Below are 14,890 nucleotides of genomic sequence, written 5' to 3' on the forward strand. Positions count from 1 at the left end.
TGTTTTCCCTCTCCTTAATATAAAAAACACGCAATTCTCTTGTGTGTGCTTGAAAAAAAGGACAACAAACTATGCCTTCTAAACCCAGCCCAAGGGAATACCAAAAATGCTGCAGAGTATTGGTTTTAGGCCCCAATAACACTTTCCTATATGATAATTTTGTCATTGAACATTTGCTTGTCTCTAAGCAACTTCTTTTTTTATTCATTTTGATGACAAGTATTTTCGGATGGAGGAGTACGAATTGCCTGGTGAAGTTCTACCAAGAAAAATTTCTACGGACACACTACCGGAACCGGAGGTCCAATGCGACTTTGAAACCTCCAGGACCAGGACTCCTAGAACACCAGGAACAAGGCAGCAGCACGACCAGGCCATCCTGTCTGTCACAGTGAGATCCAAGCGGAACATGTATATAAATTCAAAAAATCTGCCACTTTAGTTACGGAATGAATACAATGCAACTCGAAATCACCCTTGTACTTCTTCGCCCTTTTCATATGTGCCCGAATAGTGCTGCTGGTTCTGTTTTGATACTGAGTAACAACTGACTATGTCAGATACGGAGTACTACAAAGCAAAGAATGTATACTTCAAACTATCCATTGGATGTTTTTTTATACAACAATACAACACGCAAAATCTGCCCCTCTAAACAAGATCCAAAAATGGGACGACATAGATACTGTTTTTCCACTTAACTAAGCAGAATATTCTGCACCGCGCCACGCCACGGCTAGATGCATATGCTTCTCCTTTCCTTGTTCCTGCTAGCAAGATTCGTTGCTCGGAGGAGCTTCTCTCCTGTTGCTGAGCCGTAGATCCAACTTTATGTTCATAGCCGCCAGCTCGGCCGCCAGATACCTGAAGACGTACGGCATCGCCACCGTCTCCATCCCTTTGTTTGTCTGGCAGGCCTGGCACGCAAAGTTCTTCGCGGGCCTCACCGTGTTGAGGCCCAGCATGTGGCGCTTGGATTTCTTCTGCGTGTCCGAATTTATTACCGTCGCCGACAGGAGACTCCCGCAAAGGGAGCACACGTCCGCCACGTGATAGTCCGAGCAGGTATGGAGCCTGTCGTGCAAGAGATATGAAGCGCCGTGAGCAAGGAGCGCGTCACGCTCCATCTCACCGAACCGAATCCCTCCGCCGTGTTTCCTTCCTCCTATTGGCTGTTTCGTTACTTGGTCTATACGACCTGTGGTGCGAACCTACAAAAAAATAGCACGTCAGTGACAGTCTACAAAAGGAATGGCAACGAAACCGTTATGAAGGTAAACACTTGTCAGGTTATGCTTGAGAACCATGTGTTATTTTCAGTATAAAACAGTTGCACACCTGAAATTTGTCTGAGACCATATGACGAAGGCGTTGGTAGTAAACAGGTCCAATGAAAATCTCAAATTGAAGCTCGGTGCCAAAAAGCCCACTGTACAGGACCTCGGTTCCATGATGATTAAATCCATAAGATGCTAGCATGGGACCTAGTTCATCCACAATAGAATCATATTTACAACGATTTTCACCGTCCTCTTTGACTGAGCTTGCAAAAGGTGTGGCATCAATGAACTTCCCATGTGCACTTCCAGCCTATGGAGAGACAAATGTCAGTCACTGAAGGTGCAAAGACGCATTCTCTACTAAAATAGTCAAGCTAACATGTTATCCATCATTATACGAAGTTTATTCTTAGACAAAAAGTAATCCCAGCATCAGATATGTACTTCTCTTAATAATCTATCAGAAATCAGAACAACGATTTTGTAGGACATGTGAATTTTCTTACTGGCAACGACGAAATTTATTTCGAAGTGTTTCAATGTGTCAAAGTAAGTAGGGGCATTTTCACAGCAAAACAAGGGCCTGATTAGAAACAACCCATCACCCCAAATATTAATACGGTTATTTCTGCATTGATGCAATTTCGAGTTTGGTGGCACAGAAGCATTACTCTTCTTTAGGGAACTCCAAATAGATGAAAAGCTAAAGTTGCCACAAAGTGATAAAACACAAGGCCTGCAGGGATACATAATAATTCAAAGCACCAAACATGCCAAGCATTATCATTATAGAAGGTACATCAATACACCAAACTCATTCTATAGTTTTGTGCGTATCAGGAGGGGAATAATTTAGATATGAAAAGCAAAGCTTACGTGGCATCAGTTCTACTTGATTTTAGCAATTCATTTTCCCTATGGATTAACCCAGTTGTTATTTATTTAAACATGCAATACGATATTGGGTTATCTCAATCTAAGAACACAAAGCAAATATCACCTTTGCTGCTATGGACTCTATAAGCATTGCAATTGTCATTCTTGAAGGAAAAGCATGAGGATTAATGATGAGATCTGGTCTCATGCCGGTATTTGCAGAGAACGGCATATCAATGTCAGGCCACAACTGTGAACAAACTCCCTTTTGCCCATGTCTACTGCTGAACTTGTCACCAATTATAGGATTCCTCTTGCGACGCAGACGAATATTTACCTGATAAACACATAAAGGAGAAAAGCACGCGAGATAAGAAAAAACAACTCTGAACACTTCTCAGAAACTATTTTCATGTAAGCATTTGAGAAATTCAATGTACAAAATACTACTCCCTCCGATCCATAATAAGTGTCGCAATTTTGAACTAAGGTTGAACTAACCTTAGTTCAAAACTGCGACGCTTGTTTTGGATCAGAGGGAGTACTGAAGTTCATTGGTTCATAAGAAGTCATAGGTTTTAAGTGGTCTGGAGAAATTAAGAGTTTTTCCTCTTGTAGCATTTAAGCATACACAAAGTGCCACTGTCATACAAGCGTTTGAGAAATCCATTGGTTTACAAAATCTAATCCTAGAAATAATTTAAGCAACAGCTTTTTTAACTTGAGGTGGAGGTGCACTCACCTTCTGCAGGGAACCTTTTGAATTTGTTCCGTTGAGAGCAACATAGTCAATAACTGCTGGCTCTGTCCCCTTTAGTCTGACTGGCCTTATTGCACCGGTGAGTGTATTATAGATACTGTAGTACTGCTCATATGGAACTACTGTCTGTTCACAGAAAATACATCTCAGAGTAAGGACAATACCATAAGAAGAAACTTGACCACTTCTCCTTCCTCTTGAAACGGGAAAGACTTAATTCATACAAATAGATCATTACCTCTCCAACCCGAGGAAGGCCATCTGAATCAATTACATTGTTCGTGTCCCTCGAAAGAGGGCTTTTGGCAAAGATTTCTGGGACATTTTCTGTCCTTTTTGCTGACAAGTCAATGCACTCTGTCTGCAGGAAGAGTTCGCAGAAAAGTACTTACAAAATTTTGAGAAGTCAAGGCTCATACTTTCGAATTCTCCTACGATCTATTTGTATATGCAATTAAAATAGCATTAAATAATCTCAATGTAGCTCATCTAAATATAAATATACAACAAGATACACTGTGTATGCTAAGAAAACTACAATTGTTCTTAGTGAAAATAAGGTGTATACAACATGTACAATTTCAAGTTCTACACGTTTCACACTGAAAATAAGGTGGAATAAGAGTACAGCACTTATGTTCTAGTTTTTCAGAGTCTAGAAGATGAAATGAGAGTGGTAATTTTGTTCCACTTTCTTCAGAGTTTACTGTATGATGTCTAAAATTTGGAGTTCATTCTATGTTACTTCAAAGGAGACAAATCTGATAAATTACCAGAGAAAAAAGGAAAACCAAAGGACAAACGCTACTATTCACAGCAAACTGATCGTTTGTGATTCTTCAAACACATGACGAATCTGAGGTTGTAATTATAGAAGGGAGCCAGACAAACATTCCACAGAGAAAATCAGAATTTTTCTTATGTATATAGCGGCACAACTAAAGTAGACTTTGTTAGTGGACTACTCATATGTTGCCAGAGAGAACCATTGACTGGTCATAGAAAAAAAAAGACTACATCCCATACATTGCGAAAGGTGGGGAAAGCAAAAACTGCCTACAGCTGTTTAGGCTCTATAAAGCATGCTTTGAGACTCCATAGATATTGTATGAAAGAAAAGGTTCTAAACTAGACAGCACGAATTTATGCATGACTAGTGAAGTTCTTGTAGATAAAAGAACAGCTCACAGCCTCACAGGCCATAATTACCTGGAAGATATCTCCACGGAACATCCCACGGTCAACGGCTGATTTATTTAAAATCATGGCATCCTCCATGTCATAACTAGATTACAAGAACAATTTATCATGTCCAGAAAATTTTCACAAATAATCATACTGCCGTAGCATGATAGAAGGCTTACCCTGTATATGATAGCACCGCAACAATGGCATTTGTTCCTGATGGAAATTCATCCATATGATATTTTTTATATGTAGCTGTTCGAACAATTGGTGACTGAGGAGTCTGCAAGCCAAGAAAGATGGTTTATAAGGAGACAATAGTTTACAACAAGTGGTGTTAATTGTGTATGCAGGGAAGGGGCAGGGGAGCAGACGAAGTGTAAGCAAGAGAAAAATTAATAGAGTTACTCGGAAATCTATCCTATTGTAATAATAGAGATAGATAGATGACATCATATTGGTAGAGCGGCGCGTGAAGGCTGTGTGTGTTCATGCTTAATTTTCCTTTTTTAGCTCTTTCATGGCAAATTCTCAATCACAAAGAGATGAACCTTCTGTCATCCATGGAAAATATTAACCCTTCAACTTGGTCTCAAGAAATCCCGACAAAACTTAATTCTGTATTTGAACAACGAGCCACTTGAGGAGCTCCGAAGTCTGAGTGATTTTTACTCTACCTACTTTTACCAACTATTTCATACTTCCTCCGTTCCCAAATATTTGTCTTTCTAGACATTTCAAATGGTAACAATATACGGATGTATGTAGACATATTTTAGAGTGTAGATTCACTCATTTTGCTTCATATGTAGTACAACAACAACAACAAAGCCTTTAGTCCCAAACAAGTTGGGGTAGGCTAGAGGTGAAACCCATAAGATCTCGCAACCAACTTTGCTTCATATGTAGTCATTTGTTGAAATCTCTAGAAAGACAAATATTTGGGAACAGAGGGAGTATATTTTAAGAAAACTATTGAAGGCTTTAGAAAGGCACTGGATCACCAAATTCTGCTGGGGCCTGGATGAGATACAGTTGGTGCGGATACATGACCAAATATTACGTTATGCACTAGAGTAATAAACAGCCAAATTATAGCTCTACCTAGTGACATCTGATAACTGTCTGCTACAAATTCACAAAACCCAGGCTTTAGATGTATGCTCATAGGCAGTTCAAATTATCAATTCCTTAAGAAACATATAAAGCTGATTAAGCAAGTATAATACATGTATAAAATTTAAACAAAGACAACTCATGAATGCACTGGTCATTTGAATATGAAACAGGCAAAACAAACCTGTAGATGGAATGCCTTGACATCTGTACGATATTTTAAAGCTTGGCCACAAAAACCCATAGTTTGCTTTGCCATCTACAGAGAATAGGCAGGAGGATTAGTCAGTCCAAAAGAGAAGAGCCTCGCCCTTATTTAATCATTATGCATGATCAATTGATCATCACATAGGCAATATAAGACTATTGACCTGGCATTGGTACATGTTCCGAGGACTTTGGTTGTGATCAGACCAAGGAGTCAGATTTGCAACTACACTGAGAATGGCAGTAGGGTGAATTTCTTCATGTGTCGCAGGAAACTCCTTTTTTCTCCCACCGTCCCCACCATCAGGACATCGTATCTCCATAAATGCCTAAAATACAATTAAAAATCAGTTCTCATAATATTAGTGGCAAGTGAACTGATATGAGATTGAAAGAATTGATCAAAGGAGACCTGTTCAAATGGTCCAATAAGCTCAATACGTGGCTCTCCATCAGGTAGGCTAACCAGATTTTTCACTGGTCGAACAAATCTTGCAGGACTTGTAAAAAGATAGAGCCCAGGATAAGCCCCACCAAGACTTAAGGGAACATAGCCCACTTCTAAATCCTCCGGAGTCTAATGCAGAATTTGGAACATGATCCTCTGAGTTAGTGCTTTACAACAAAATATGTCACTCACATGAAAAAACAAAAAAACTACAAATATGTAAGAGAACAAACCGCTGGGTGTGCCAGTAGCTTTAATCTTCGAAGATAGTTAACTACTTCCTCAATCTTAGCAGAAGCAATAGAACCGACAATGCATCCATCCAAATGGACATGTAGGATCTCCGGGGGACCAGTATGCTCCATCTTCGGCAACAACGGGATCATTCCACCACGAACCAATTCAACTAAAAGCTTATCCTTTATTTTCTGAAAATCTTTAATTGCCCCTTCTGAGTTGTAGCAGGATGAAATACCTGGAAGTACCAACGATTAACTAATGGTAAAAAGTATAATACGCTGACATTCTTAGCAGCACTACTCCCAATCCCAAGAAGCTTTGCACACGCATGCATCATGTTGGCAAAGACAACAGAGAAGATGCAAAATTCAATCCAAAAGAATGACAACTTGTGAATATCTTACGGCATATGGAAGTCATATGGTTCAGTAAGCCACAAGGCTCTCCATCCGGTGTATGAACTGGACACAGGAAACCCCAGGACCTACATAGAAATTCTCAGAACAAGCAATGTTGGATGCAAGAAAACAATAATATAATAACGCGTGAGGATCACATACTCTGGAAGTAACTTTCTAACAGTTGTTGTACGCATTTTAGCAAAAGAAGAACCCCTATGAACAGAACGAAAATGTGAGATATAGCGATGAAAGTTGAGTCGCTCAGCTTGAATGGTCATCCCTTCTCTCTGAAATTTAACAAAGAAATGCATATTATTTCTCAAAGTGGCATGGAATAAACATATAAACACTGACAACATAAGAACAGAAGCGGCTTGGAAAAGATCGATGCCGTCAGCATTGACATCAAAATTCCAACAGAAAAATGGATCAGAATTCATAATCTTTGTCAAGTACCGTCTTTCTCATAATCAGAAGAAAAGGAATCAATTGCGTCAATAAAATTCCAGGGAAATGATGTCTTACAAGCTAAAACTATTATGTGTCCTATAATAAATGAAGTAAATGAAGTAGGCGCTGCGTTTTCTTTTTAAGCAAAGAAGTAGGCATCCCAAGGGGCACACCTGTGGAAGATCCAACATTGATTGTGAATTCGCTCTGCCAACCTTTATCAAGGTCTCAATAGCTCTGCCTACAGATGTTGTATATTTACTAAGAAATTTCCTAATCTCCAGTGCTGCACAAATCAACACATACGATTAGTGAAACATAAAACATGCCAATGTACTGAAAAAATAACTCAGCTAACAAAATCCAACAACCACATCTCAACCTAAAAACTGGTGCAAAAGGGCCATTAAATGGTGAGTAAATGTAAATATACTAGAGAAATGAACACCAATTGACCCAAATCTGGCCAATTTAGACTGCTTTATTGAGCTAGTTTTTTGTTTGCTGAGTGCAATCATGCTACTTCATTATTCGGTGTTCAGCTTGTCTGGCTTGTGGTATTATCTAACTGGTCAGAATAACCAAAACATACAACAGTGTTCATCTCCTTTAAGCCCTAGGATCCAAATCCAAAGTACATCACCATGTCGGCACACATCCTTAACAATATTTTATAAGCTGGGGCCATTTCACAATTTTAGTGCATGCATTAGTGATTTATAAATTGCGATCTGTCCTAATTAAAAAATGCCCCGCCTACACTCACATCCAGATTCCCCGGCCTTCCAAAATAGGACTTCTCGATACCACTGAAAAGGTACATGATAAAATTGTCGATTTGGTCTATAAAGCAGCTACCAATTGACTAAAAGGAAGATTCTCTTCTCCATACCAATCATATTTCAACAGAAGGGATAAAAGAGTGAAGACAGAATTCACATGCTTGTGTTACCCTGAAGTTATCTCCATGGCATTTTATATACTCACGAGAAATAGTATTAGATTATCTCTCAATAACTTGAAGCTAACTAGAGATCCTCATTACAGAGTTCAAGCAAGCATCACCATGAGATCTTGAACTGAATATACTTAAACAATTCAAGGATATGCAACACACCCTCCATTCCAACATATAAGGTGTAATTAGTTTTTTCAAAAGTCAAACATGTGCATGTTTGACCAAGTTTCTAGAAAAATATATCAATATCTACAATACCAAATTTATATCATTTGATCCATCATGTAAAGTATCTTCGTAGTTTATCTATTAGTTGCAGATGTTGATGTTTTATTCTCTAATCTTTGTCAAACATACAAATGTTTGACTTGCACAAAAATTGATACACCTTATATTCTTTAATGGAGGGAGTATTATTTATAGCTGTGAGTGCAAATTCCAGTTGCTATCCCAGCCCTCTGAAATGGTTATTTTCGTGGTCCGGTTAAACATTATTCTAGATATTGGTCAATGAATTGTGTGGTTTCACCTCAGAGCACAACTCCAGAGAATTAGGATACTTGCAGCAGATCACACTTCCCTTAAGAGAGCTAGTTGGGCGAGTGTGTCAGGCAAGGTGTGCTTGTTATTGCATGATCATTAATGCATCAGTAGAAAATTCATTGTACTCCTCTGAAAAAGAACCGAAAGAAGAATCTCGGAAATGAACCAAACTAAATTAAGTGCACACAACACATGCTTCATATTGTAACCAGTAAATAAAATAAATTTATAATTCAAAAAATGTTTCATATATCAACCTATATATTATCACGACAGGATCTTGATATTCCAAGAGATCAAAATAACTATGGTACACTTCTACACAGATCCAAGTGTTATGGAACCATACGATCAGCAATTAGATCCTCATGTGGAAAAAAATTGCAGGCATATACACATAAACTAATGCTTTTTGGTATAAAACTTGAGTAGAATAAACATACAGTTATTGAGTTGAAAGCTTTTATTCTTCGTAATCTCTTCCATAATTAAACGCTTAGACTTTTGCAACCAATCTTGAATCCTATCCTGCAGATATAAAAGAAAACTTCAAGAAATATGGGAGATAGAAGAATCAAAAATTGCCCCAAGGAATTAATGGCACTAACATCAACATAAGACACACCAAAACAACAACATAAATCATGCGTAACACTTTTGTGTTGTATAAAAGTGTTGTTATGGGCATGTGAGACGCAAGTATGGACCTCTAAACTCTGGTAAATATGGTTTTGCTCCTCCTCTTAATGAAGGATGTGCAAAATATGCTTGTTTGCACCTTCTGAGAAAAAAATTCCAGTCTATTTTCTCAATATTGTATTTATATAAGGAGCGATGTTGAAATAAACTCAACATCACGGTAGACAAATAAAATACCATTGCAAATGTGGAGTGACGAAGAAGAATAAAATAGGAATTTAGAACATCGTAACGGTGCACTGTTATACTCCCTCTGTCCCATAATATAAGAGCGTTTTTTACACTAGTGTAGTGTCCGAAAGGCTCTTATATTATGGGACGGAGGGAGTAGTTCTATAGAACCGCTTTTCCAAAAGAAATAAACAAGGGAAGCTCCGTAACCTTAAGAAAAACTGTGATCAGGTGCCCAGGCAAGAGTGCTTCTTGGAATTGAAGTGCGTCAGGATTATCAGGTGACGTAGTTTGATCAACAAGAGCATAAAGTTTCTGCAGCATAAATCTAATGCAAGAAAAAGAAAGAAACACACGTGATTAAAAGTAATCGAAAGGACAGAAATTTCATGATATGGTAACAAAAAAATTAACTCACATTAAAAGATTAAACTTTGCGTGGTTGTCATTTTGCAGGTGCACGAGAATATAGTCCTTGATAACCGCCTCAGCAACCTAAACAGTGTGGAATGGCCAAAGTGAAGAAAGATCCAAATATTAACACATGCAAACAAAAACAAAGAAAACACTCACGGTTTCATAATCATCTTTTTCAAAACCTTCCATTGCAGACCGAAAGTACTTGCCTGCATTTGAGAGATCATTAACGATGTCAACAAATAAGAGGGCTTGAAGATACTATAATGCAAAATAAATATATCAAACTACCAAAAAGTACCAATATGCACTAAGCATTGCGTGCGCGTGAAAAGGGACAGAGCTCTGACTTCGTCAAGAATTATTTGTGTCCTTTCACCAATTAGCTGAGTGCTGACAACTCCCTTTCCTCTTTCACGTTTATCACTGTAGCAGCATGTCAGGCTTGCAAATATTTCCCGGTCACTTGTATCAATAAGGGCCTGCATTGGTAGATCCAAAATCCAGTAAAGGCAGTGTACTTGGAACCAATGGTAAGGATACTGAGAACGTACCCTGGATATATTATCTATAAGATAAAAGCATGATCATTTGATAACCCAGTAAAAAGCTAAATACTAATACAAAAGGGGCACAGTACCTATTTAAACCAAAGGATACTTAGCTTTGCAAAAGATGAGGATGGAACTATTAAAATAAGCTGAATAGTGACTTTACAGCATAGAATTAGTTCATGATGTTAAGAATCATTAATAGAACACAGCTTAACAAACTGGAACACAGCAAATGTCCAACATTCTAAGTACTTTCAGGACTCCTTTGATTGAAAGGATTTTCATAGGAATTTTGGAGGATTAGAATCCTTAGGAATTTTTCCTATGTTGGTTGTTTGATTCATAGGATTGAATCCTATAGGAGTTTTTCCTAAGGATTTCTTTGTACTACTTCCCATAGGATTTCTATAGTACCCACTCAAACCTCTTCGAAAGAATCCTTTGTTTTAACTATGATGCAATCAAACAACCCAAAATCCTGTAGGATTGAGATGACCACGCCATTCCAATCATATGTTTTTTCTATTTCCGTGTTTCTAGAATCCTGCGAATCAAAGAGGCCCTCAACGTAATACAATGCCTGTCCCGGGGATCTACGATGAAGAAATGGAGATGAAAGTAAACAGATGTTGTTTTTACTCACATAAACCATGGCACTGTACACAAAATGAACGTTGATGGATTATAATTCTAGTTATGAAATGGTAAGCATCAGCAAATGATGATAGTATTCTACCTTGAGAACAATCCCAACTGGAAGGAGAATTTCTCTGCCTGCAAACCTATTTTGACCACAAATTCAAAAAGGTCAATTTGGGGGAAAAACCTTCCTCCTCTTCGACTCGCTATGTACCAACACAAACTTACCAAAACCCTAGCCTTGCACTTCCATTTTGTAGGTAATACAACTTTACAGTCACACTGGACTGGTCGTGATGAACACATCTGTTGGAGGGAAAATAAATGGCAATATCAAGTAACACAGTAAAAGCATACAGAAGAAACTTGATGCTTAATATAGACACCTCATCCATCCGAGGTTCCTGCTTAATATACAGAAAACCAGACAAAAGATCTTTTTATCTCTTCAGTGTCCAATTTTTTTAATAAGTGCCCAACCCTGGTTAAAACGAGGTTTTAGAAAAACAAAGATATGTAAGAGAAGGTGGAGGGACTTTAAGTCAGTAAAACCAAGGCCCTGTCCAGTATTTTGTCCCCACCATCCCATTAGCGCTTACTAGTGCTTGTGTACAAGAGACGCTGAAACAAAACTTGGTGACAACTTTCCAGCAAACTTTCCGAGTTCTAAACCATACCATCTCAATGGTGGAAACTATGAACAAAGTTATTGTATAGTGGTATCTCACAGTGAATCCATACATTTCTGCTGCCACATGTCAGCTTAAGGTGATGCTCATCCTATAATCCCTAATTCAAATGACAGCTTGAAACTTTAAAGTTATAAAGTATAAAGCATCTCAAAAAAGAACAGGGTGCAGGTTTTGCATCCAGCTGGTCTGGACACAAAAAGGTAGATTTTGAAGAAAATATCAGGCAGAAATCATGTCCATTTCCCATTAAGTGGCAAACAACCGAAGATACCATGGTCTCAAGTTGATAACATCACCCCTATTTCTTTCCAGTGCAGTGATGGACTCCCAAACTATAATGTGATCCAGATATAAGAGATGTCAAGCTGTTTCCAATCATTATCCAGTTCTGTGTGCAATATACAGTTATATTGTAGTAATGGACAGCTTATTTGTATTTTAATGCTTTAAAGTTAGTCTGCCGTGACCATCTAGTATAAGCAGAAAGTATATAAGCAGTTGGAAACTTAAAGAAGCAAGCAGACAATACCTCATCACCACTGCTTTGTCAGTGTATCCCGCACCACGTTTAATAAAAGCACCACGGACCATGCCCATAGGCTGAAAATTGACATAGCAAATTCCTCATCAGAAATGATGTTGTCTACTTTTTTTTATCTAACAAATAGTAGCCTACTGATATAAAGCTCCAAGCAATGGTGTGCCTGCCTTACATAATTACGCTTCTGTAAAATAAGAATTCGGATAAGTCTCTCCAAGCCACCACTTATAAAGTACCTAAAAGAAAATAGAACATGCATCAGAATAGTGAAATAATAAAAAGAGGGAACAATATGAACAGCATAATTCAGGACCAACAAAGAAGTATGAATAGTTTGACACTGTACTAAATACCGAAATCATTTTTATTTACCACAAGTACGATGCTATTAGAAAAAATTATAAGCCTTGGAACGGTGCAAAGATGAGAACACAACTTCAACAAAGTTGAAGAGTTCCATTTGGTAGTGCAGTTGCCTGCCCCAGAGAAGAAGTATAAAACACACTAGTGCATGCAGTCCGTACAATATCTTATTATTTGATTTTCAAACAAGCCAAAGATGACAGGTAGAGGAAGGAGTTGACAACACAGAAAAGAGAATGTAAACTGAAAGGGGAAAGTAAATGAACATGCAAGTACATAACAAACTCACCCGCCCATTTCTGTGGCCTCTTCACCGTGGTAGATCAATTTACGTGGATCAGCGCCTCTTAGGTGGCAAAGTTTTGACTGGAATAGCAAGAGCATAAAGTTCAGGGAAAAGAATCAATGAATGCACACAGAGGTTGAAACAAAATAATTTAGCACCCATAAATAAATAGTTAAAAAGATATTAAGCAACAACAACAGTTCTTTACACTGGCATAAAGAAGTAGTATATATACTACCTACATAAACCTTATACACTCCCAAACTACAGCTACATACTCCCTTTACACTAGATATTTGTGCACGATACGTGGGTGTAATTACACCAGTTGTAAGACAAATAACTCCTAATTTTATACTATTGTACAGTATGCTATTTTTCATCTGTCTGAAGAATAAGATAAATGCATAACAGTTGTCACAAGAACCCACAACAACAAAGCCTTTTAGTCACAAACAAGTAGGGGTAGGCTATAGTTGAAAGCCATAACATCTCGAAACCTAGTCAAGGTTCTGGCACGTGGATGATCAGAGCTTACTTCAAATGAGACAACATAACAAACTTCACGGCATAACGTGGACATTTTAATCACTTGCGACCAACTGAGCTTATAATATAGTAATGGCTATTTTGAGGCGTATTTAAGGCCAAATGTTGGGAGGAACTCCTGACTTGCTAGTTCGGTTTGCAACTGTTGAACTTATGTGGGACCATATGTGGGATCATAGAAGGCCAAGCTCAAAAAGACACACAATGCACACTGATATGTTGACCGCAGTACGATAGACGAAGTAGACCATAGAAGGCCAAGCTCAAAAAGACACACAATGCATACTGACATGTTGACCGCAGTACAATAGACGAAGTACCAAAGCAACTTGGGTTACTTGTCTTTCAAACTTGCAAATTATAGGTTCCTAACATAACATCTACTCCCTCCATTCCAATGAATAAGGCATGCATGCATTTCAAAATTGAACTTTCACCATAAATTAGACCAGCCAGATGTGGGTTATATGTGACCAAATTTGTACCGTTGAATTCATATTCGAAAGAAGTTCTCAAGGTATGATCTTCAAGTCACAAAATATATATTGTTGGTCTAATTTATGGTCAAAGTTTGATTTAAGAATGTGTGCGCGCTTTATTCATTGGAATGGAGGGAGTACCAAGAGCAAAAGAAATTACTTCAGCACATGAATCAAAAAGTGAAATTAGAAGAGTAGTCAAGAATAGGTAACAACCATCAACATAATCGGCAAATGACCAAAATTGAAGGTTTGTCTGATTGGCGCCCCATCATTAAATTGGAAGACAGCCTCCACTTTGAATTCGCCACTATATGAAATTCTACCTTGCCTGCACTGCTCCGACAAAATGAAAATGGGAAAAATGAGTCAGACCTACAAACACCAGTATACATTTACAAAGTAAACTCCAATAACATAGCAAATCAGTACGGACTATGATATATTCATATGTGTCAATGCTTAAGATAAAAATGGATAAAATATTGCGAGGAAAGGAAATATATAAACCTCTTGCGGGTAGAGCGGTTGTTCCAACCGACCATCCTTCATCGGTGGGAGCACATGACCCTTCTCTAAGGACAGTACAGACAATTGTTAAGGAGAAGACACAAGGAGAGCATTAACCATGCTGTTTTATGCATCATTCACTGTAATATCCAAGTATCCATTAATTTAGCATGCCTTATAAACTGTACTGGAAATTAATTGGTTTCATGGTAATTAAGTATCCGCGTCCAAAGAAGCAATAGACGAAAGCTTAATGTGTACTTTAGTAGTTCTGAGTTGGCACCAAGTACTATTTAGAACGACTCTCCGAGTTCTTATCCTAAAGCTCCCTCCGTCCGAAAAAACTTGTCCCTCAAATGGATGTATCTAGCACAAAGTTAGTGCGAGATACATCCATTTGAGGAACAAGCTTGGGACAAACTTTTTCGGACGGAGGAAGTATTAACTTAGCTACAGTCCACTGGGGTGGGTAACAAATGCAAATCCACATAAAAAAAGGGGGCCTGCGGCCAGAAATACTGGTGTC

The 14,890-nt window shown here is 38.2% G+C and overlaps 1 protein-coding gene across 2 annotated transcripts; it reads right to left on the reverse strand.

Moving 5' to 3' along the window:
* Window positions 1-459: 459 nt before the first annotated feature.
* LOC125506860 (DNA-directed RNA polymerase I subunit 2) lies at window positions 460-14,525 on the reverse strand. Of its 2 annotated transcripts, XM_048671566.1 has the most exons (26): window positions 14,365-14,525; window positions 14,071-14,190; window positions 12,830-12,906; window positions 12,350-12,413; window positions 12,166-12,236; window positions 11,173-11,250; window positions 11,042-11,087; window positions 10,053-10,233; window positions 9,908-9,960; window positions 9,753-9,829; window positions 9,545-9,662; window positions 8,908-8,992; window positions 7,137-7,249; window positions 6,673-6,800; window positions 6,517-6,596; window positions 6,106-6,347; window positions 5,837-6,001; window positions 5,589-5,753; window positions 5,402-5,476; window positions 4,281-4,384; window positions 4,126-4,201; window positions 3,155-3,277; window positions 2,899-3,042; window positions 2,281-2,493; window positions 1,339-1,590; window positions 460-1,211 (listed from the first exon to the last, which is right to left on the reverse strand). In XM_048671566.1, the coding sequence occupies exons 1-26, from the start codon at window positions 14,404-14,406 to the stop codon at window positions 771-773; spliced, it is 3,333 nt and encodes a 1,110-aa protein (XP_048527523.1). In that variant the 5' UTR covers window positions 14,407-14,525; the 3' UTR covers window positions 460-770. The 2 variants fall into 2 exon arrangements, with proteins under 2 accessions (XP_048527523.1, XP_048527531.1); XM_048671574.1 differs by lacking the exons at window positions 12,830-12,906; window positions 14,071-14,190; window positions 14,365-14,525 and having other exon boundaries at window positions 12,345-12,413.
* Window positions 14,526-14,890: the final 365 nt, after the last annotated feature.

This window comes from Triticum urartu, chromosome 1 (assembly GCF_003073215.2).
Source record: "Triticum urartu cultivar G1812 chromosome 1, Tu2.1, whole genome shotgun sequence".
Lineage (NCBI taxonomy): Eukaryota > Viridiplantae > Streptophyta > Magnoliopsida > Poales > Poaceae > Triticum > Triticum urartu.

Bases quoted from the DNA above. Each gene is read 5' to 3' on its own strand.
- LOC125506860 (XM_048671566.1), bottom strand. From the start codon at position 14,406: ATGAAGGATGGTCGGTTGGAACAACCGCTCTACCCGCAAGAG. The intron at 6,002-6,105 runs GTTTGTTCTCTT...ATTCTGCATTAG, and splicing joins AGCTACTGGCACACCCAGCG to ACTCCGGAGGATTTAGAAGT. The intron at 4,202-4,280 runs GTAAGCCTTCTA...CTTGTAATCTAG, and splicing joins GCGGTGCTATCATATACAGG to TTATGACATGGAGGATGCCA.